Source organism: Ursus americanus, chromosome 5, assembly GCF_024610735.1.
Source record: "Ursus americanus isolate L20-20 chromosome 5, mUrsAme1.1.p, whole genome shotgun sequence".
NCBI lineage: Eukaryota > Metazoa > Chordata > Mammalia > Carnivora > Ursidae > Ursus > Ursus americanus.
The window spans coordinates 33,110,827-33,133,991 of record NC_142131.1 but is presented as its reverse complement, the minus strand read 5'-3'; the positions used below and the strand labels follow the sequence as shown (position 1 = coordinate 33,133,991).

Here is a 23,165-nt window from a genome sequence, read left to right as displayed (position 1 = left end):
TGAGATCATGACCTGAGCTGAAATCAAGAGTCAGATGCTTACCCGACTGAGCTACCCAGGTGTCCCCAAAATTGTACTTTTTAAAAAAATTAATGTAACAGTACATACGAATACAGTGAATTTGAAATTGCAAGGAAGAAAAGTCTGATTTGTTCAAGAAAGTTCATTAATTTATATACAAACACTAGAGACTGTAGTCCCATTGTTGAATTACTCTATGTTTAGTAGTCCTCAGTTCTGGGGAATTGTGATATCTAGCAGATCCCCTACCCCTTAAAAAAAAACCGAGCGCAATCTCTACAGTGCATCTGAAACACGCTTTGAGTTTCTGTGTGGCTTCATGCTTCAAGATATTTTTAAATAATTAAGGATATGTCTTATTCAGTGTAGCTCTTTCAAAAGAGAATGAGAGGGTGGCACAGTTTTCTTGGAATTGGGGATTATCCATATGAAATTTGTGGCTGTTTGGCCTAGCTCTTCTGGATTTGGGTCTTACCTGTCTATGAGAAAATATCTTGTTCATTAAATTGCAGAAATTTAAGCTAAGGGTGAATTCTTATAATATGAACATAAAACAGAATCATGCTTCTGATATTCCTCACTTCTTAAGAGAGTAATTCAGAATCTTGAAATACTGGTATTCTCATTGGTTTGGTCAGAATTAGTCAAAGCAAGACATTTTAACCCCACCATTTCTCATGAATAAAATTGATTTAAGTTTTTGGACTATTGCATTATTGCCAAAACTGTAATTTCACCATTATTGATTTTTTAAAAAAGTTCAGACCTCTTGCACAAATACGAATATGATCATTTAGTGTAGTGATTTTCTGATCATGTAGCTCAGTGCTGAAGAAAATTGTGTACTAAATATGGGGTGAGGGAACTTAATTTTGATAATCTAACCAGAAAAAATACCAAGGCATTTAGTCCTATTCCTTAGAACTGATTTAATTTGGCAAAAAAAGAAAAAAAAAAAGCCATCAGGTTTGTGCAGTCGAAATGAAAAATGTATTTTGTTTGAAAATAGCTACTTCAGCATTTCCCAAATCCTGTTTTGAGGAATATTACTGTTGTGTGAGATATTAATAGATACTCAGAGAAGAAGAAAAACAAAAAGGGCTGTGTGGTCAAAGAAATTTGGAAAACACTGGGTTAAGCAAAATGAAACTTGTTTTATTTCAGCATTTCTCAGGCTTCTTAATTTGTTTATTGGAAGCCAAGTCTAGCAGTGGTTTTCTTCTCAGGGAGTAAATATCAGAATGACCTGGGAATTTTTTCCAAACAACATTCTCTTTTTTTTCCACTCCCATTCCCCAGGGGGTGGTAAAGGATCTATGCATTCCGTAGTTGGAAAACATTTTCCAGGTGACTGGATATATCCCTACCTTCTTTTGAGAACTGCTGAGATGGAGTATACAGGCTTTTCCATAATTCTTTGACCATAGATTACGTCTTCTGAAGGCCATGTATTAACATTTCAAGGATTAGAGAGACACTTTGAGAGTCTCTGGGCTAGATTATCAAGTCTTCAGAAGTAAACAGTAGCTTTTGCTCTGCCAACTAACTGCTCTTCAGATGGAAACACTTCTACCTTGGCTTTTGTGACACTTCTCATTTGGGTCTCTTTCCAATCTTCTGACTGATTATAGATTTTACTTTGTGGTGTCTTCAAACTCTGAGCAAGTTCATACATGCCTGGGAAATGGCGTAACAAGAAGTTAATATAATAAAAAGTTAAACATTTCAGTATATTTATTGGACCCATTTGTCTAGAAGTATTGTTAAACATTACATAATAATATTAACTCACTAAATTTGGTTAGCTGTATTTGAGATGATTTTTAAAAGGTCTTTTGATTGCAGGGGTATCTGTCTGGCCCAGTTGGTAAAGCATGTGACTCTTCATCTCAGGGTAGAGTTCAAGCCCCACATTGGGTGTAGAGATTACCTAAAAAATAATAATTTCAAAAAGTTTTGATTAATTTAGAGTGTGTGTATCTTTTTATGTATATATGTAACTTTTCATATTTGTTATCCAGAAGTTTCAAGATATTGAAGAAGCTCATCTCATTCACATAAAGGAAATTATAGAATCCTTGTCAAATGCTATAAAGGAAATTCATTTGCAAATAGGCCAGGTAAGTTTTTCCTTTTGTTGAATTGATCCATGAAAATTTAATGTTCATTTATGACTCTTTAAAAATTCAAAACTCAATATGATACTGGATTATTTCAGGTAAGAATGTGTATTTACATGTATTAAATATAAAATAAACTGGATTTTTTGGAATGCCTGGGTGGCTCAGTTGGTTAAGCGTCTGCCTTCAGCTCAGGTCATGATCCCAGGGTCCTGGGATCTAGTCCAGCATCAGGCTCCTTGCTCAGCAGGGAGCCTGCTTCTCCCTCTGCCTGTTGCTTCCCTTCTTGTGCTCGCTTGCTCTCTCTGTCGCTCTCTTTATCTGTCAAATAAAATCTTAAAAAATAAATAAATAAACTGGATTTGTGATTGTTTGGTCACCAAGGATGATAATAGCTCAGTCCTTTTACTTTAAAATTCTGAAGTTAATGAATTTTTGAATATTTTTTAAAAATTTTACTATTTTATGATTTAGCACAATAGTAAGTTATAGAACTTGTGCTTAGAGGGGCGCCTGGGTGGCTCAGTTGCTTAAGTGTCTGACTTCAGCTCAGGTCATGATCTCAGAGTCCTGGGATTGAGCCCTGTGTTGGGCTTCCCACTCAGCGGGGAGTCTGCTTCTCCCGCTCCCTCTCCCTCTCCCCTACTTGGGCTCGCTTGCTCTCTCAAAGAGATAAATAAAATCTTAAAAAAACAAAACAAAACCAAAAAACTTGCGCTTAGAAATTTTCCAAAAATAGGGGTTCCTGGCTGGCTCAGTTGGTGGAGCATGTAATTCTTGATGTTGGGATTGTGATTTCCAGCCCCACGTTGGGTGTAGGGATTACTTAAAAACAAATAAATCTATAAGAAAAAAATTTTTTTCCTCAAAAATATAAAAGCAGTTTAGTTATGACAACTTGGAGTAGAGTAGAGAAAGATAAGGTCTGTTATTTTTTATTATTAAGGATCTAAAGATTATTAGAGTTCTATGTAAGTTTTAATTTATCATAAGAATTACGTGTCTAAAACATTCAAAGATGAGGACAGGAAACTTCCTTGACTGCTAAGGCTGTGGGGCTGTATTTTCAGGGTTTCATGGAAACAGTGGTTGATACCCACAGGTCTACTAACACTAAAAGGTAACAGGGCATGTTAGGTAAATGAAAGTTCTCAAAGGTTTTGGGCTGAAAAAAAAAACATGTATTTTGGCGTAATGAATTTTAATTGCTTTGTGCAAGTTTTGTCTGAAATACAGGAAGAGGGACGACTGGGTGGCTCAGTCAGCCGAGCGTCTACCCTCGGCTGGTCATGATCCCAGGGTCATGGGATCGAGTCCCCCATCAGGCTCTCTGCTCAGTGCGGAGCCTGCTTCTCCCTCTGCACCTCCCCCCACTCATGCTCTCCCTCTCACTCTCTGTCTCTCTCTCTCTCTGACAAATAAGTAAATAAAATCTTAAAAAAAAAAGTTTGAACTCATAAAAAAATGAAATACAGTAAGAATTTTTGATGGAAAAAGAAAAAAATTATCTTTATTTCATTTTAATAGGTCCATGAAGAATTTATAAATAACATGGCTAACACTACAGTTGAAAGCTTGATTCAAAAGTTTGCTGAGTCAAAAGGCACTGGGAAGGAAAGACCTGGTAAGATGATAAACTCTGTAAGGAAATGTATACAAATTTCTCATCTAGCAACAAATATATTTGCTTTTAAATTCCCAAACTGCAAAACAGAGCTTGGGAGATAGCTAAAAATCTGTGTAAAATATCAAGTTTCATTTACTTGGTGTCTGAAGATTAGTTAAAGTAATATTTTTATTCTGGCCTTTAGTGGTTGATAATTTACTATTAAAATGGTTATTATAACCTCTAGTAAATTAATATGTTGTCATTTATTTATATTTTTCAAAGACTTAGCAACAGAAGCCCAGTTTATTTTTTTTAATTTTTGAGTTTATAGACGTTGACACAGAATGTTAGGTTAGTTTCACATGTGCAACGTGGTGATTCACCCTGTCTGTGGGTTATGCTATGCTTACCACAAGTGTAGCTACCATCTATCACCATATAACACTATTACAATATCATTGTCTGTATTCCCTTTGAACAGAAGGGATTTTAGTAAGAGGAAGGTGGGAGAGAATATTTAGCCCTCAGAGCAGTGAGGCCAACAGAGAACCTTTCATAAAACTTAATAACTTTTAAAAATTTCTTAATGAGATATGTATTCAACATATATAATGTTGAATATATAACATTTGTTGCATGCATATGTTGAACATATATATATATATATGTTGAATATATTGCATATATATCTGTTGCATGCTAAAACATTCAGACAGTGTTTTACACACTGGAGATATACCAGTGAACAAATGAATACAGGAATTCTGGTTTCTGTTTTATGAACAAATAATTACAGTATCCTGAATCTTACTTTCAATAAGCATGTTATGGTATATCAGTTGTACCAAGTAGCCCATTGTCTTGCCCTGCTCAGCATAGCATCTTCCAGATTTCTTGATTTTGTTGATTGGTTCCTAGTCCATGTTCTTGTAAGATACTTGTTTCACTCTACAGGTAAAAATAATTCAGTCTAGTAAAGAAATTAAAATAACTGTTTGGAATTCAAGATAATGGTTAAGCGATCTGTCGGGAAGTCTGGGAGCCATTTTTCTTTAGTGAAGTTCCCAGAACTAAGGCTTGTAATCTTAATCTTCACTTTTTCTTTTCAGATTTTATTAACTTTCAAACCATGGGTTCACTTACGTTAGTATTTTTCCCTTCAAATCTTCTTTTCATGCTTTCTCTACCTACCTGATCAATTGCAGCAACTTGTTTCTGAATCCTGGCATAGTAGAGATTTCTTCTCTAACCCATTTTACATGTTATACAGCACATTTGTATTTTGACTATAATATTATGAACTTATAATTGCACTGCTCCTAAATCTTTGACTTTTCATTATAGACAGAATGAAATTTAGGCTCCAGATTTGGATTTAAAGCTTTTCAGGATCTGCTATGACCAGTCTTTAGTCTTCTTTCTGTTACTACCCTTCCCTGTGGCGAACTGGAACTGCTTTCTGTTTCCTGTACATGCCCCCTTTTCCCCTTGGTTTCTTAGTTGCCCTTATATTCTTATTCTGGGAAATGCTATATCCCATTTCCTTCCTGCTCCATGTCTTCCCATTTATTTGTCAAGCAAATAAACTCTTAAATATCCACGTCATTTGCTGCTTCCTCCATTGAAAGTGCCAGAGAATTTTAACTGTACTTTTCCCCCTCCTTTATTTGTTATTGGTGCTGTCTACCTTAAATTTTAATAATTGTGCAGATGTGAAGAAAAGTTCTGTATATGATTCATCTGTTTATCTTCTTTATGGGGAAACAGTACATTTTTGTTGAGTGAACGAACAAATGAACGTATAATAGTAAAGTTAGGATGTTAGGTTGTAGTGGATCTGCTCTTAGAAAATTCTTGGTGAGAAATAGTAAATAATTGTGGTTAATGTTTAGTGAGACTTACTGTCTGCCATGTACTGTGCCAACCACTTTGCAGGCAAAATGTGATCTTCAGCATCTGTTTGAAGGAGGTACTATTATTCTCATTTTAAAGATGAGGGAAATGTTGAGAGATTAAATGATTTGCCTAAGTTAGTACATGGCAGAGCAGATAGTAAAATGCCAGGATTCTTGACCGCAGGGTCTATGCTTTGGAGAAATTAGAATAGAACAGAGTTAAGTTTACATATATAAAGAGAACGAGGATGTTGAGATCTATAACTACAGAAAAGTATGAAACCCTAAAGTTCTTATAAAGAGATTAAATTAAGGGGCGCCTGGGTGGTACAGTTGGTTTAGCATCTGACTCTTCATTCAGCTCAGGTCATGATTTCAAGGCTGTGAGAGCGAAGTCTGTGTTAGGCTTCGTGCTAGGCATGGAGCCTGCTTAGGATTCTCTCTTTCTCTCCCTCTGCCCCTCACCCCCTGTGTGCTCTCCCTCTCTCTCTCTTTAAAAAAAAAAAAAAAAAGATTAAAAGTAAAGACCAGTTAATTGAGGTAAAAACAGTTGGAGAGCAAATGCAGTTTTTATATAGAGCATTTAGAAGTGTTGATAGATAAAAGCAAAGATGTATTAGCTGGTTAAAAGTGCTTTAGAACACTAAACAAGATCAGTAGATTGTAGTATTATCATTATCCTGTTTGTGACATTATGTTGTATTTTTGCAAAATGTTATCATTGCAGGAAATTGGGCAAAGTGTACAAGGAATCTCCCTGAATTTTTTTTTTTTTACAACTGTATGTGAATCTATAATTATCTCAACAAAAATTAGAGTTATTTTAGGGGAGCCTGGGTGGCTCAATTGGTTGGGTGTCTGGCTCATGATTTTGCCTCGGGTCATGATCTCATGGGTCGTGGGATCAAGCCCCACGTTCCGCTCCATGTCCACGCTCTGCATGGAGTTCTCTTGCGATTCTCTGCCTCTCCTTCTGCCCCTCCCCCAGCCTGTGCTTGCGTGCTCTCTCTCTTTCTCTCTCTCTCTAAAATAAATAAAATCTTCAAAAAAAATTTCAGTTATTTTCTTATCTGTGGTATTACTTAGTCCTGTAGTTTGTGATCTGTTCTTTACTAGCAGTGAAATTTTTAAGCCTTGTTGCCCTCATCTGTAAAGTGGGGATAATAATAGTATTTGCTTCATGGGGTTGTTGTGAGGGTTATATGAGATAATGTAACATTTATTGAATACTTAATAAATGCTATATTAAAAAAGTAATAGATTTCTGATAAATGGGTAGCTACTAATAGATTTCTTATATAAATTTAAATTTACTGGCCTCAAGATACAGCGTGACATGTAGAAAATCCCTGTAGCTAAGTGGTAAGAGGTAAGACAGAGGCCAGGAATGGTGATGACATGGGCTTTCCTAGAATAACCACTAAGCGCAGAATTAGGTGACTGTTTTAGGGTGACTGTTGACACTGTGACTATAAATGACTAATTTTCAAAAAAGTGGTCCTAGAACTAACTTTAAAAAGAAAGAGTGGTGTTGGAGTAGAGTGGGTGGAGTAAGTGTTACTTCTCTAGTTGGCTTGCTGTGGGTGACTAGTTAATAGCTCTTTCTTTGTATTTGTTCAGCTTATGGGCATCTGAACAAATGAGTCTGGGGGCCTAGTTCAGTGATGGAAATTTTGTGTTTCTCAGAAAAATAATACACTCAAAAATTTGCATTTGATTGTATGAAATTCATAGACTTAAAGGATTTTGTGTTTTGAGATCCATTCTAACTTTCAATTGTATATACTACTGATTGCTGTTAATATTTTATTTCTCTTGTTTTGTAAGGGCCCCCTCTGGTGGATGAATTCCTTCTTAAACTAGTTTTTGTCCTGTGGGATTTGTATTTTAAAAAGAAAACAAGTTTGGTAAAAAATTTGTGTATCTAAAAATTAACCTATTTTTCTTGTGCTGAAAAATGACCATTTTTTCTTTAGTCGTTATCTGTTCAAAGATACAACCTCTAACTTTATGTCCAATTTTCCTATGTAAATCAAACACTGAGAGCATTAAAACTTTTTTTTTATTCATTGAGACATTTTATACTACTTATTATATGAAGTGCCTTTTTTGTCCAAGTTACTTTTTAAAAAATTAAAATAGGGGCGCCTGGGTTGCTCAGTCTGACTGTTGGTTTAGGCCCAGGTTGTCATCTCAGGGTTGTGAGATTGAGCCCCACATGGGTCTCCATGCAGAGTCTGCTTGTCCCTGTCTCTCTCCCCCTCGTGTGCACATGCAAGCACAATCTCTCTCTCTCTCAAATAAAGAAAATCTTTTAAAAAATTAAAAAATTAAGATATAATTGATATATAGTGTTGTATTAGTTTTAGATATGCAACATAATGATTTGATGTATGTATAGGAGAAATGATTACCAAAGTAAGTTTAGGTAATGTACATCCCTACACAGTGATAGTTTTTTTTAGTAGTTTTTTAGTAGCTCCTAAGAACTACTTTCTCAGCAGCTTTCAAATATATAGTACAGTATTGTTAACTATAGTCTAGGACTTACTTATCTTATTACAGAAGTTTGTACCTTTTGACCATCTTTAACTATCTTACCCACCCTCCACCCCTCAACTCCCACTATTAACCACCAATCTGTTAACTGTAGCTGTGAATTTGGTTTTCTTTAGATTCCACATATATGTGAGATCATACAGTATTTGTTTTTTTCTGACTTATTTCACTTAGCGTCATGTCCTCAAGGTCCATACATATTGTTGCAAATGGCAGGATTTCTTTCTTTTTCTAAAAGCTGCATGATATTCCATTGTATATACACAACACATTTTCTTTTTTTTTTTTTTTAAAGATTTTATTTATTTATTCGACAGAGATAGAGACAGCCAGCGAGAGAGGGAACACAAGCAGAGGGAGTGGGAGAGGAAGAAGCAGGCTCACAGCAGAGGAGCCTGATGTGGGGCTCGATCCCATAACGCTGGGATCACGCCCTGAGCCGAAGGCAGACGCTTAACCGCTGTGCCACCCAGGCGCCCCCACAACACATTTTCTTGATCCAGTCAGTGGACACTTAGGTTGTTACCCTGGCTTGGCTATTGTAAATAAGGCTGCAGTGAACATGGGAGTATATATAGCTTTTTGAGATAGTGATTTTGAATCCTTCAGATGAATGGCTACAAGTGGAATTGCTGGATCATATGGTAGTTCTATTTTTAAGTTTTTGAGGAACCTCCATACTGTTTTTGTCATTACTTTTTAAGTAGTGCCTGGCTCTTCTGGAATTAGAATCAGTGTAAGTGGATGCTTGGAATCTCAAAGTGCCTGTGGTCTGAAGGGTTATGAATAAACAGGTGCTTTTTAATTGTGAATATCTTTCTGTGTTCTAATGACATCCTAGTATGCCTGCCCATTCTCATGTAGTTTAATTGCCAAAAGAGATTAAAACCATATTTTTGGAGTTTCCTGTTTTATAGTCATTCTGCTAATTTACTGTATGCTTTTTATAATTCATAAAAGTTAAGCAAGTTTCCATTTATAAGACACAAAAGGATAAATAACCTAAAAAGTTGGTAGGCCAGTATATGTTTAAATAAAAGATTTTGCTGAAAAACTTACCGGTATTTTCATTATATAACATAGGCTTATAGCTCTCATATGAAGATTTCCAGGGATTATACTGTGTTTAAAGATAAAAAATATGAAAATCCTGGGAAAGGTACACATGAAAAACAATCAGCCACAAATGAAAAAGGAAAAATAAGATTCCTGTGGTCATAGTGCCTAAATGAAATCGGTTGATTAGTTTAAAATTTGGAGAATTTTAGCTTCTACATTATGTTTATTATTTTATTTTATTTTTTAAAAAGATTTATTTTAGAGAGAGCGCAAATGTGTGCAAGCAAGCGAGAGGTGGGGGAAAGGGCAAGGGGGGAGGGAGAGAGAATCTGAAGCAGACTCGCCTCTGAGGGTGGAGCTCAAAGGAGGGGGGGCTCTATCCCAGGACCCTGAGATCATGACCTGAGCTTCAATCAAGAGTTGGCTGCTTAACTGACTAAACCACCCCAGCGCCCGTATGTTTATTATTTTAAAATATAGGATAAAGCAAATAATTTTTTAAAAATCTAAGGTCATCTTTCTAGAGTGCTCAAGGATTTGGAATAATGTCAAATGTACAAATAGAGCTTCCTACCACTCCCCCCGCCAAAGTTTTCTTTAAGATCAGAGAAGCAAAAATGCTTGTGAAGAAAGCAAAATTAAAAATAGCTAAGAAGAGACAAAGACCTACAGTTACACCGTGATTTCTTGGTTTTCCTATTTCATAGCTTGGGGGAATGACTTACAGGAATTTTCCTCTTTCATGATGATGATTAGGGAAGAGGATAATGTAGGTTAGCACAAATAGAGAGTAAAAGAGGTAACATAGAAAAGTAATAAGAAAAAACTTCTGTGAAGAAGTACACCTTTACCTGTTGTATCTAGCCATTCAGAGCAGAGGCATAGAACTCTGCCATATGGGATGTATATAGAACCTCATAATGATTTTCATCTATATCTTTTAGAGCAGGAATCAGCAAACTGTGGCCATTGAGTTAAGTTTGGTGCTGCTTATCTTTGAGTTGGGTTATAGCAGCTTGTAGAGGTTTATAAGCAAAGAATTGGTTTACTTTTTTAAATGATTGGGGGAAAAAATCCAAGGAGTGTTTTGTAATACATGAAAATTAGAAAATTCAGATATCATTGTCCATAAAAGTTGTTTTGAACAGTTGCACTTACTTGTTTATGTATTGTCTGTGGCACCTTTTGTCCTACAACAGGTCAGTAGTTGTGACAGATCTTAGGGCCCACAAGGTCTAAAATACTTAGTTCACTCTTTGCAGAAATGTTTGCCTAACCCTGTGTTAGAAGATATACTTTCTATGTAGTACAGTAGTGGGTGTGTCGCACTGCATTAGAATTGGGTACCTCATAGTAGTATATAATCTTTTTTCGAAAGCTGATTTTGCTCTTCTTTTTGGGTTCAGAAATGATTTATTCTGACACCTTGCACTAACTACATCTGCAGTCATATCACAGCATAGTAATTGATTCTTATAATAATAATCCTAAACTGTGAAGTAAAGATTAAAATGTGAGCAGGCTTTGTTTAAGAAAAGCTTATTTCATTAATTTGAAGTAGCCACTAAAAACATTCAATGTATGAACACTGGCAGCAACATAGAAGTAAAAAAATAAGGTAAGCTGATTACAGTTTTTACATGTGCATAATAACAAGGGCCGAGTTTTAGTTCTTTTTGCAATATATAAAAGAAGCTAGCTTAAACCACTTTGAACTTAAAAGGATATTTATTAGAAAGAAACTGAGATACTCAAAATCAGGAATATAGCCAGGCTGCAGAAGGAAACCCAAACCTGAAGGAACATTAAGTATATTTTTCCTTCATTCGATCTCTTTATTTCTACTGCTTTATTTTTTTCTTTGCACAGTGGCTTTCTTTGTTTTTCCAGGCACGTGATATAAGGTTACCTCTGTAATTCCTAGGTATTTCTATTTGTTCTTTAATTGTAGCCACAGCTCAGAATTAACCCAGGTTTTGGCCCCTTTACAGATTTCTGGGAGAAAGAATCTAGTCCAGGTAATCTTGGATCAGGTAACTTTTCTAATTTAATCAGTTCTAACTAGGTCATGTAGTATAAACATGGCTTCTGCACCACTTGTGAAGGGGGAAGTTCCTGGGGAAAAAAGATCTGGTGAGCAGGGCGTAATCACCCAAGGTTTTATCACTATCACAGAGGGTAAAAACATGACTCAGTCTAGGAGGTATGTCAGATATGGAGGTAATGTCAGATTTTGGATGTGTAGGAGATTATATTTCAATGTTAAGATTCTGTGTTTGGAGAACTAGATGAAATTTTGAAAGTTTATAAGGTTTTACAGTGACTGAAATTTCATAGTGAAAAACCTGTATTTTTAATTTAAGACCATGGTTCCTAAGTTTCCCTCATCACTGATTCTTAAACTTTGGGAACATATGAGAATCAGTAGTGGAAATTTTTTTCTTTCCTTTTCCTTCCTTCCTTCCTTCCTTCCTTCCTTCCTTCCTTCCTTCCTCTCTCTCTCTCTCTCTCTCCCTCTTGCTTCCCCCACTCCCAATCTCTATTTAAAAAAGTGTACAGACAGTTCACTGCCCCGGAAATTCTTATTTTAGTGGTCTAGGGTGGATCCTTGATAACACTATATTTTAAAATTCCTCATCTGAGTCTAATATGCAGCCATTGTTCAGAATCCATAGCATTTTATCACTAGATGCTTGTTATAAATGCAGAATCTCAGAACTCTCCAGATGATTCTTAAGCAGGGAGCATTGCATTAGGAGATTCAAGTAGGTATTGGGATTTGGAACCACTGGATCGAGAGAATTCTTTTTACAAGCCCTTTATTAAAATAAATACTCCGAAGTGAAGTAGCATGGATGTTACAACTTAACTTTCAAATGATTTAACAAGCTAAAAAAGAAAAAAAACTGTGTGTATGGGTATTTGTAGAGAAAGGGAAAGCAAATATGGCAAAAGGTTATTTTCTGCCATAGCATTTATAAAAATGCTGTGACCTGGGGGCTCCTGGGTGGCTCAGTCGGTTAAGCCTCTGACTCTTGATTTCAGCTGGGGTCAAGAATCTTGGAGTTGTGGGATCCAGCCCTGTGTTGGGCTCCGTGCTCAGCGGGGAGTCTGCTTAGGATTCTCTCCCTCTCCCTCTCCCCTAGCTCATGTTTTCATTCTCTCTCAAAAAAAAAAAAAAAAAAAAAAAAAAAAGAAAGAGACACGACCAAAGTTCGAGTAACTAGTTTAAGATAATTAGCCAGCAAGCAGGTGGCAAAACCAGAACTTAACCTCCATGCCCTTTGAACATCACCCAAGCTAGAGTTTGATTTTGTTTTTCATGTCAGCTTGCCTGAGTTCACCATCCCAAGCATCTAGGAATGTGGCTGTGTTGCATTCTGCAGGCCCAAGAGCAAGCTTGAAAATTTAGTCATTGACTTCCATTGTTATGACTAACTGTCCCCTCCCCCTACCTTTCCCTCCTTCCCTCCCACTCTCCTGTGTCATAGTTCCCTCCCCACCCCCTATTATCATCATTCTTATTATTAGACTTTGGGATCTGGGCATGTTCAGATATTTTATTTTGGCTTCTAATAGAAACAAGTGTTCTGTGGTTTGAGTTGGGCATATGCAGAAATATGCTTGATTTGTGTAGCCCAGACTTACAATTTCATTTTTCAGGCCAATTATTAACTAGACAGAGTTGCATATTTACCCTGTTGGTGGCCTGAGATTTAGAATTGGTTTCAAAACAGTGGGAACTATTAAGTGTTTTACTTTTTAAAATACTGTACCTCATCCACAAAATGTTTGTGTTGATTAAAGATTGCTGTTAAATTGTCTTTCCTCCTGTAACATTTCTTAAAAGTTTTGATCTATATTAGAATTGGATGAACTCTTTAGGTTGTTGACTTTTCTTTTTTTTTTTTTTTTTTTGTAGCAATAATTTATTTCTACCTGATGATTAAAGAAAAATCCTCTGTAAGAATTGTTTTACTTTATTGTTGACCTCATGGAGGTCTGCCTTTAATTGAACTCATGATGGCATTTCTATATAATGTGTAAAAGAGCATCAGGAGGCAGAGCCAACATGGTCTTATTTGCTTTTATACAAATTAAATTGCCCTTGTGGCCCAGCATAAAATCTAAGCGCTAAGAGCAGTTATTTATTTTGACAACAGAATTAATTGAGCCTAAAACAGTTGAAATTCCAGTTGTAGCAAACTATTCTTTCTGAGTCTCACTCTGGCTTTGGGACTGTCAAAAAAAGTAACTTGTCTTATGATTAAAGAGCAGAATGATGGGCAGTGGAGTGCATTTGAGGGAGATGCTGAATAAACTTTCTACTTGTGAAACATTTCAGAAGTGACATGCTACAAGGGGGGTCAGAATGTGCATGGATATCCAGCTGAGCTGTCAGCTGGCACAGAGCCAGGCACGCAAAGCTTTGCCATGTGAAGCAGCATGTGGAGCATAAGCCATTTGATAAAGAAAATCTTGTTCATGCATGAGTTAATTTTTTAAAGGTATTTTTAGTATTATTACACCAGAAACTTTGTATTTCTGTCTTTAATAGAAAAGCTTATGGGCTGAAGGTACTCAGTTTAAAACTTTTATATATATTTTACAATTTAAAAGGATCTGGCATCTTATATTTTAGAAATGTTGGTGATTTTGAGTAGTTTATTTTTATTGGACACATCCCTATTTGAAATGGATTTTAAAAGGATGTTTAGAAAAGATAAAGGGAAAAACAGTTGAGATATGTCTGGTATAGGCAAAAGGTTTTGTGAGAAAAAAATGTAGAATTCTGTTGGAGGGAATTTTGGTAGAGTTAAGGGATGCCTTTGCTATTTTCATATATATGAAAGCATCCAAAGATCTTAAAAGAATATATATCATATTTGCTAAGACGATGTTATAAAAGTCTTTCTAGATACTCTATTTTATTTTTTTAAATAATATTTTTTTATTATATTATGTTAGTCACCATACAGTACATCCCTAGTTTTTGATGTAAAGTTCCATGATTTGTTACTTGCTCTATTTTAAAATATTTGTAAAGAATGCAGTTTGTTTGCCATTGATGTTGTGTTTTGTTTTTCCTCTCTAGAATAAGCCCATAGCCTGAGTATTCAAGATTCTGTAAATAGTTACTGGGCACAGATTATGTGATGTGTAGCTATAGGACCTCTCAGATTTATTTGACAGGTGGTCATAGTCTCTTAAGGTTTATTAGTAAGTGATAAAGCTGATAATACATAATAAACTGTTGGTAATTTAGGTAGGGATTTTTCATTCTTCATAATTTTTACATCAGGTAGTTGCTTATTATCAATGGACATACTACAGTTCTTTACCTTTATTGGTCTTTCAGTTTCATCTCATTGTAAAGTGTTAAGCCTCTGATGGATTTTTAACAACAAGCTCATTTAATCGGTTCTTAGCTTCCAGAATTGCTGAGTGGACTTGAAGTCTTTAAATTTTTAATTGGGCCATGTTCTGATTCTGAGGCTTTTTTGGGTGGAAGTAGTAAATGTATTTTTTCTTTCTTTCTTTCTTTCTTTTTCTTTCTTTCTTTCTTTCTTTCTTTTTTTCTATCTTTCTTTCTTTCTTTCTTTCTTTCTTTCTTTCTTTCTTTCTTTCTTTCTTTCTAGGCACATGATATATATAATAAGAATACTGTAGTAAGAAAGGTATTGCTAATTAATTGATTAGGACCTTGGTTATCAACTCACTTTATGAGTTTTTTTAAAGTTATTTTGCTTATCCCTAAATGTTAATGTACTCTATTTGAATAGAAACCCATACTGAAAAAGTAGATCTTAGGTTTGGGGTTAAGAAGAAGGACATTTTAGCCAATATTTTTAGGTGTTCCTACTTGTAGAGAAATCTTTCTTGTTAATCTGTGCTTGCTTTTAAAATGGAATCATCAGTGAGAACTCTGATTATGAACTTACGCATAGGTACAGTTAAGCTGAACATCTCAGAAGAACCATTAATGAAATCTTCCATTTTCCCCTGTTCAGGCTCTATTTTTAAATTTTTTTGAAATAATATGTTGAACCTATTACCATTATTTCACAAAAATACTGGACCTTGTATAAATTTAAGTATTAAAAAACAGGGCTAAAATGACAGTTTAACAGAAGATAATTTTTTAGTCTGATACTTAGCTTTCGGGATGTTTCAGTAGAACAGTGATTCACGCTTTTACTAAATTTCTTACTACCTATATAATTTAGTGTTCCGTGTATAGGAAACATACCATTATATGGGATTTAAGGCTAGTCTTCGCAGATCTGTTATTTTAGGGCTGTTGTGTTTTTCAGCTGATTTCTATTTTATCATCTTCTTCCTCTCTGTAGTCTATCCCTCTTATCAGTGCTAAATTAATCTTCTCGTAAGACCACTTTGGAGGGGCATGTGTATATCACCTCACATGAAAACTCTTCCCACTACCTGCAAACTACAAGTTCACATTCCTTGACCTGCTGTACAGTTAGAGCATCACGACTTAGCTACTATGTAATTAGTGCATTTATCTGTTCAAGTATTTGTAAAAGACCTATTATTTGCCAGTTCACGTAGTCTACTAGACAGACAAATTCCCAAGCTTACACTCTAGTAGTATTTACTATGTTGGTCCCCCCGTCCTCCCCATGAACATAAGCAAGGATTCAGTAACTGCCTTTTATTATGCTTGTTTCTCTCAGGTATCCTGCAACCTCCTTGAAAGCAGAAACTACAGATGGGGTTTGTGTCTCCAGTTCTGTAGTATCAAATATAAGAGTTTTTCAGTGAATTTTGATGATAATAATCGGCTAGTCCCAGTTTTTGTCACTGTTAGGATTATTTGAATTTTTAAATTATTGATATTTTAATTAACACTATCAGATAATAGTAGAACACATGTCAGGTCAGTTAAAAAGCTGTGATAGGCTCTGATCTGATTGTTTTCCATCAGCTTGCTTTTTTTATTTTTATTTTTTTAAATTTTTACTAGCAGTTGTTCATCTGTTTTTTTGTTTTTTTTTGTTTGTTTGTTTAGGCCTTATTGAATTTGAAGAATGTGACCCTGCTAGTGCAGTTGAAGGTAAGTTGACTGCTTGTAATAGTGTTAACTAGCTAATATCTTCTGTTATTGACTAAATAGAGAGTAGCTGTTGTCCATTGGTGTCAGCATGTCTGTGGAGTGATACAGAAAATCTGAATGTGGTTTGGAGACCTACAGATACTATTCTTTATTTAATAAATAAACAGTATGTTTGCCCAAAGGAATATTGAGAGTTGTTAGGGTATATATCTTAAAAGATTAAATATAACATGTATTTATTTTCAAATATACATTGAGATTGTTTTCTTTATTGACGTCCATTTTAAACATTTTCATGTCATATATATGAAAATGGTCACTGCACATTAATGTATAAGACAGTCTAAAGTGAGAAACATTTCAGTAATTATAATGAGGTTATAAATGTTATTACTATCATTCAAAATGAGTGATGATGTGACTTGGAGAAAGGGTTCACTACCCTTCCTGTTTGTTTGTTTGTTTGTTTGTTTGTTTGTTTGTTTAAAGATGTTATACACCCAACATAGGGCTTGAGTTTACAACCCCAAGATCAAGAGTCCCATGCTCCTCTGAGCCAGCCAGGTGCCCCCCCCCCCGTTTAAATGATGAATTTCATAGTATGACCTAAGAGATGCCTGCTGTTTTTGTCATATTTTATGTATCTCACTTTGTGAGATACTAGAAATAATTTGAAAACAATCTTCTATTTTTTTTTCTTCCAAAATTTATGTAAGAATTTGGAGAAAAGGTTTGCTGTTGTGTATAAGGTTCTCATTGGAGAAGTCAGGGCTCTGGTGCCTCAACTTTTTTTTCCTTTAAGAGAGGGCATAGGGCAGGCAGGGTTAGAGGGGGAGACAGAATTTTTTTTCTTTCAAGATTTTATTTAAATTCATGTTCACATACAGTGTAATATTAGTTTCAGGGGTAGAATTTAGTGATTCATCAGTTGCATATAACACCCAATGCTCATTACATCAAGTGCCTTCCTTAATGAGCATCACCTAGTTACCCAATCCCCCCACTCCCCTCCTCTCCAGCAACCCTCAGTTTGTTCCCTATATTTAAGAGTTACGGGGCACCTGGGTGGCTCAGTTGGTTAAGCATCTGCCTTGGGCTCAGGTGATGATCCCAGAGTCCTGGGATCGAGCCCTGTTGGGCTCCCTGCTCAGCGGGGAGCTTGCTTCTCCCTCTCCCTCTGCCTCTCCCCCCTGCTTGTGCTCTCTTTCTCTCATTCTCAAATAAATAAAATCCTTTTTTTAAAAAAAAGGGTCTCTTATGGTTTGCCTCCCTCTCTGTCTTTATCTTCCTTTTCCTTCCTTTTCCCTATGTTCATCTGTTTTGTTTCTTCAATTCCACATGAGTGAAATCATATGGTATTGGTCTTTCTCTGACTGACCTCATTTGCTTAGCATAATATACCCTAGTTCTGGGAGAGAGAGAATCTTAAGCAGGCTCCACAGCCAGTGTGGAGCCCAATGCTGGGCTAGATCTCATGACCCTAAGATCATGACCTGAGCTGAAATCAAAAGTTGGATGCTAAACCAACTGAGCCACCCAGGCACCCTGGTGTCTAGATTTCTTATAGTTCCTAACTTCTTACCGTTTTATAAGCAATACGTATTTAAGTTCTCTGTACTTCAGCTTTCTTTGTTGTAAAATGTGGATAGTAGGGGCACCTGGGTGGCACCTCAGATCATGATCTCAGGGTTGTGAGATGGAGTCCTGCTTCAGGCTCCATGCTCAGCTTGAGATTCCCTCCCTCTCCCTCCCCCAGCTTGTACTCTCTCTCTCAAATAAATAAAATTTTTAAAAAATGTAGATAGTAAATAATACTTTGTGAGAATAAAAATGTATTTGATTTTTAAAATATTATAACATGATATGCAAATGTATGATTTAGGGAATTAGTTTTGCATGAAAGCAAGTACCCTGTTCTAAAACATCTGAATTATAATCCTGGCTATATAGTATTTAGTAGCTGTATAACATTGAGTTAAAAAAACAAAAAGACTACCCTTGAGTTTCCTTATCTGTATGGTGAGGAGTTCTCTTAGGTATGCTCTGGTTGTCAGAGTAAGCAGCTAAGCTTTATTTATTTATTTTTTTGGATATTTTATTTATTTATTTGTCAGAGAGGGGAGAGAGCACAAGCAGGGTGAGGGGCTGAGGGAGAAGTAGGCTCTCCACTGAGCAAGGAGCCGGATGTGGGACTTGATCCCAGGACCCTGGGATTATGACCTGAGCTGAAGGCAGATGCTTAACCGACTGAGCCACCCAGGCGTCCCAGCAGCTAAGTTTTAAATGCTGAATTCCATCAACAATCGATAGCATGACTGATCTCTAAAAAATAAATTTGTCATGCAAGTAGAGGAGGAAGAACTGCTGTATTAGGCAAAACACAGATGATCTTTGTTTCTCATTTATGGTAGAATCAACTTACAACATTGTTTATATTAAAGATAACATATGGGCAAAAGAATGCCATACGTTTTCCGTGTTTACTGTTAATGGATCTGTTGTGTCATCTTTTTTTAAAACGACACGTTTATATTTTGTAACCTTCCAGACAGGAAACATGACCTGACCTGCATTTATAACAGAATCTAATTTAGTAAATAATGTACTTTCTTTGAAGTTTTAAGATACCTCCAAATGCTTATTTTGTCTTGATCAAGTGAAATGTTCTATAACCTTTCGGTGCATAACAGGCTCTATTAAATTAAGAAAAGTCTAAACAGATTGTGACTCTGATTTAAAAGTTAGGGTTTAGCAGTCGATACTTTTATTTCTTGCATCCAAATTTAGTATTGATATAAATTATATGTTGAGATACAAGATGTATTCATAAGTTTAATATATTTATCAGCAACAGTTATGTTTCTGTAATAATATATTTTTATTTTAAGGTATAAAACCAAGGAAAAGGAAGACTTTTGGTTTGCCAGGGATAATTAAAAAGGAAAAGGATGCAGAGTCTGTGTAAGTATATTACATATTGTCAGAATCCTCTGTTGTTACGAGTAAGACTGTTGTTTTGAATTTGAGAAGAAAAAATTCCATTATAAATAACTCAAAGTATATATGTCTAAGGTTTGAAAAATACAGTTTTCTAACTGTATTTACTAGCTCCTCTGGTTTTAGATTAAAGTACTAACTTTTCTTATTGTTTAAAATCTTAAGGTGAAAGTTTTAGTGTCTTGAAATTGAAACTTTAAAGGTACTCTTTTTATAAAATGATACATGTGTATTTTAAAAAACAAAAGTGCAGAGGAAACTAAAAATTCTTCTAAGTCTTAATGCTTAAGAAAAAACCCATGGTCAACAATTGAATGAAAATCCTTCTAGACAATTCTAAACATGTAGCCACACAGCGATATATGTACACATAAATAGAAAATGGGGGAGAACAAAGGCGCTAACATGTTTTAAACATTTATGCTAGGTCATCAGTTTTAGATGGGAGGTGGAGTATAAATATGATTTACATTTTTTTAAAAATTAAAACATTAATATACAAAGAATATATAATTTGCATGTAATAAATTTGACAAGTATTGGGTAAGTGAAGTTCTCTACCTTGGCTATGCATTAGAACTACCTGGAAAATTAGATACATTTATGCCAGGCCCCACCTCAGACCAATTAAACCAGATTCTCAGGGTGTGAGGCCGAGAATAATTTTGGTTTGGTTTGGTTTTAAGCAGCATGTGTGATTCCTAACATACACCTAGGGTTGAGAATCTCCAAGAGTTGTGATTTACAAGAGACAAACTGGAATCTTTCTTTCTATAATTATTCAGCCTTATATAGATTGACAAGATGCTAATTAAATCTTAAATGATTTGTTGACTATGTAACCCTGGCTGAAAATTTGTTTAAAATCCCTACTTCTCTAGCATAATTAGCAGAGCTCTCATGGGCACTTGTATTTTCAGTATAAGAGAACAATTTATGCTTTGGGTGTTCTTACCTCCTACCTAGTTAGATTCTTTTTATCTGAGTTTCTCAGAGTGTCTAACTACTCCAAATGTCTGTTTCTTCTTCCCTCCCAAGTTTTACTTGGTTAACAAATTAAGACCAATTGCAAAGTGATTTATATCTGTAGTTACCATCTCATCTGCAAATGTCTTTTCAGCATTTACGAAGGGGATATTTTGCTAAGGAGGTGGAATCCAATCTATTTTTGTAACATTGGAAATACGGAAATCTAAACAGTTGATTTGTAAGTGAAATTATAAATGTAGCCAGTTCATCTTTGGGTCTGTTGTAAAGAATAAGGGCCTTAAATTCAAGTATTTTTATAATATATGGTTTTCACAGCTGTCCATTCAGGGATCGTACAATATTTTTGCATATTCTGTGTTTTTAAAATAGTTTTTCATGATCAGGAATTTCCCAGTACCATCATTAGGCCACTTGGATATTGGAATGGTTTTTTACAGACACCCAGAAGGCCAGAGCCAGAAACCAGTGCTTAAACAACTGCATCATGATTGCGTTCTTTCAACACTTGCAGGCAGGAAAAATGTTAGAAACCGCTTTGTTTGAAATGCCTGAGGCTCTTGGCATGCTTCTTTGCATAGCCTGAAGGCTTTGAAATGCCAGCAGTTGTGGAAGAGGGGTCGTCCTCAGAGCTTGCTCAGAGCTTGCTCTTCCCGGGGCAACTGCGGGTCTCATTACAGCCCACTGTGAAAGCAAACAGATGAGTGCTTCAGCACAAAGATTGGAGAGCTCAGGCTGAAAGCCAGACAATAAACTGTTTGGAACTTTGACACTTTTATATTTAAAGTGTGTCTTAAAAAAAGAAGGAAGTAGAAGTGCTCCAATATCTTAAATAATTCGGTTCTATAGAGGAAATGAATTTATTATTATGGTGCCTTTTCTGGAACCTCAGAGTATGCATAGGAATATACCAGTAATAAGGAAGCTCTTTTTCAAAACTTGTGATTTTAAGGATGTTTAAGAGGCTTTAAAGACACAAGAGGCTTGCATTTACCCTCTTTGGTGCTTCCATTTGGATTAAGAGCGGTGTAGTCATCTCTTTTTTCATTATTTCAGTCTATTTCATCCTGTCTTCCTTTAACAAAATTCTTCCATTTGTAGGTTTTTTCTGGTTTGTGCTTAGTCTTTGGATAGAGATGACCTAGATATTAATTTAGTACTTTTTATTACTGTTCATTGGGCTCTCAAGGTATACCTAATACATATGTTTTCAGTCTCCTATTAAAGTGGCAGATTCTGATACTATATGTGCATTAACTGTCTCAGGCCACCAGATATGTTACTAATCCAAATGCCTTTTTAATGTTCACTCTAATTTTTATTAGTGAATTTGTTCTAGAATATGTAGAAATTCTTCTAACCTTATTCTTCGTGGCCTCAGTGTCCTTATGGATTTAGGTCTTTATTTGGTTGAGAAAGATGGTCTTCTTTATGTTTTAGTTTTACATTCAAAACACTTCTTTGCTAGTTTATATCCAAATTAATATTTATCAGTTAAATGATAAAATACCAGTTTTCAGCAACTTACTATATTAGACTAGAAAGCTTTTTCAAGCAGAATTCTGACTACTCATTTAACATATTTGGAAAAAAATGGTTTGGCTTCTATATATATGCTAGCTATGGACATTACTTCAAATGAAACTGAAGTTTTAACAAGAGTATATTGTAAAATGTTGTTTACTTATATTTACCAATTAATATAATTACAGACTTTTTAAAAAAAGCCAAGCTTTCTTCTTAGAATTTCTTTTTTATAACTTTCTCTCTCTGAAGAATTAAAAGCCAGTAGCAATCCTTGTGGGACTGACAGCTTTCTTTATATGATTTCATGTGTATATTTATGGGAAAGAAGTGCTTCTGAAGTATAAGTTTTTAAAATACTTGTAAGCTGTGTGAGTTTTATTTTGCCATGTATTACGGATATAGTAATGCTTTCTTTTGGACTTTAAAATCACTTTGTGTATTTTAATCCTCATGATTTGATTTTCCTAAATATCTTTGTAAAGTTTGAAAGTTATGTTTAAATAACAAGGTGTAAACACTTTGAATATAGTATAATTATAGATCTAATAGTTGATTATTTCTAATATTTTTCTTATTTTAATAGGGAATGCCCTGATGCAGATTCACTTGTAAGTTGATTTTACTTTGATATAAACCATGTAAATTGGCTATTTTCATTAGGAAATACCCAGTATATTTGAGTTGAGTTGTTCACAGATCTTTCCAAGAAAAATACTAACCAGCTTCTTGTAAATTCACTATTAAAATTATTTTACAGATGCATTTTTGCCTTTATATTACTAGATGGTCTTCTATTAAATAGAAGGTAGTTCTACCTACCTTTGTAAAGTGGACATTTTACTTTTAAAATTTGCGTGGTATCATACCATATTGCTTTTTCTTGGGAAATGTGCCAGACCTCAGATCTGCTCTTTACTAATGTATTCCTGATCATTAAATTATTATTTTATCTATTCAATTATTTGAGTTCTAATTATCAATTTAGAAAACGTAACAATAATAACCATGGTCAGTATTTTTCTGTGCTTCTTGTTTTGTAGAAAGTTTGTTTATATTTTTTATTTAAATATATTTCTTTGTATATAATTGAAGAAGACATTAAATGGAGCTCACTGCGGTTACAGTGGGAGAGTAGATTTACCAAATGGTGTAAGTAATGTGTAGACAGACACATTTTTCAAATTGTTCATTAGACACTGGTCATGTTGCTAAGTGTAGTAGAGTCAAGCTGTCTGTCTCCTTTGCATATTGTTCTTGCTTGCATAATTACTGTTTCTTTTGGCCCCAAGTCATTTTGATCTTTTACAGCACAC

At 35.1% G+C, this 23,165-nt stretch overlaps 1 protein-coding gene across 1 annotated transcript in view; it reads left to right on the top strand.

Moving 5' to 3' along the window:
* FCHO2 (FCH and mu domain containing endocytic adaptor 2) overlaps positions 1-23,165 on the top strand; it is a 110,452-nt gene that overhangs the window by 39,675 nt on the left and 47,612 nt on the right. Inside the window, exons 6-10 of the mRNA XM_087862082.1 lie at positions 2,043-2,141; positions 3,669-3,765; positions 16,297-16,341; positions 19,230-19,302; positions 22,436-22,460. Of these exons, the coding sequence (XP_087718208.1) occupies positions 2,043-2,141; positions 3,669-3,765; positions 16,297-16,341; positions 19,230-19,302; positions 22,436-22,460 (339 nt within the window). The remainder of the gene's footprint in view (positions 1-2,042; positions 2,142-3,668; positions 3,766-16,296; positions 16,342-19,229; positions 19,303-22,435; positions 22,461-23,165) is intronic.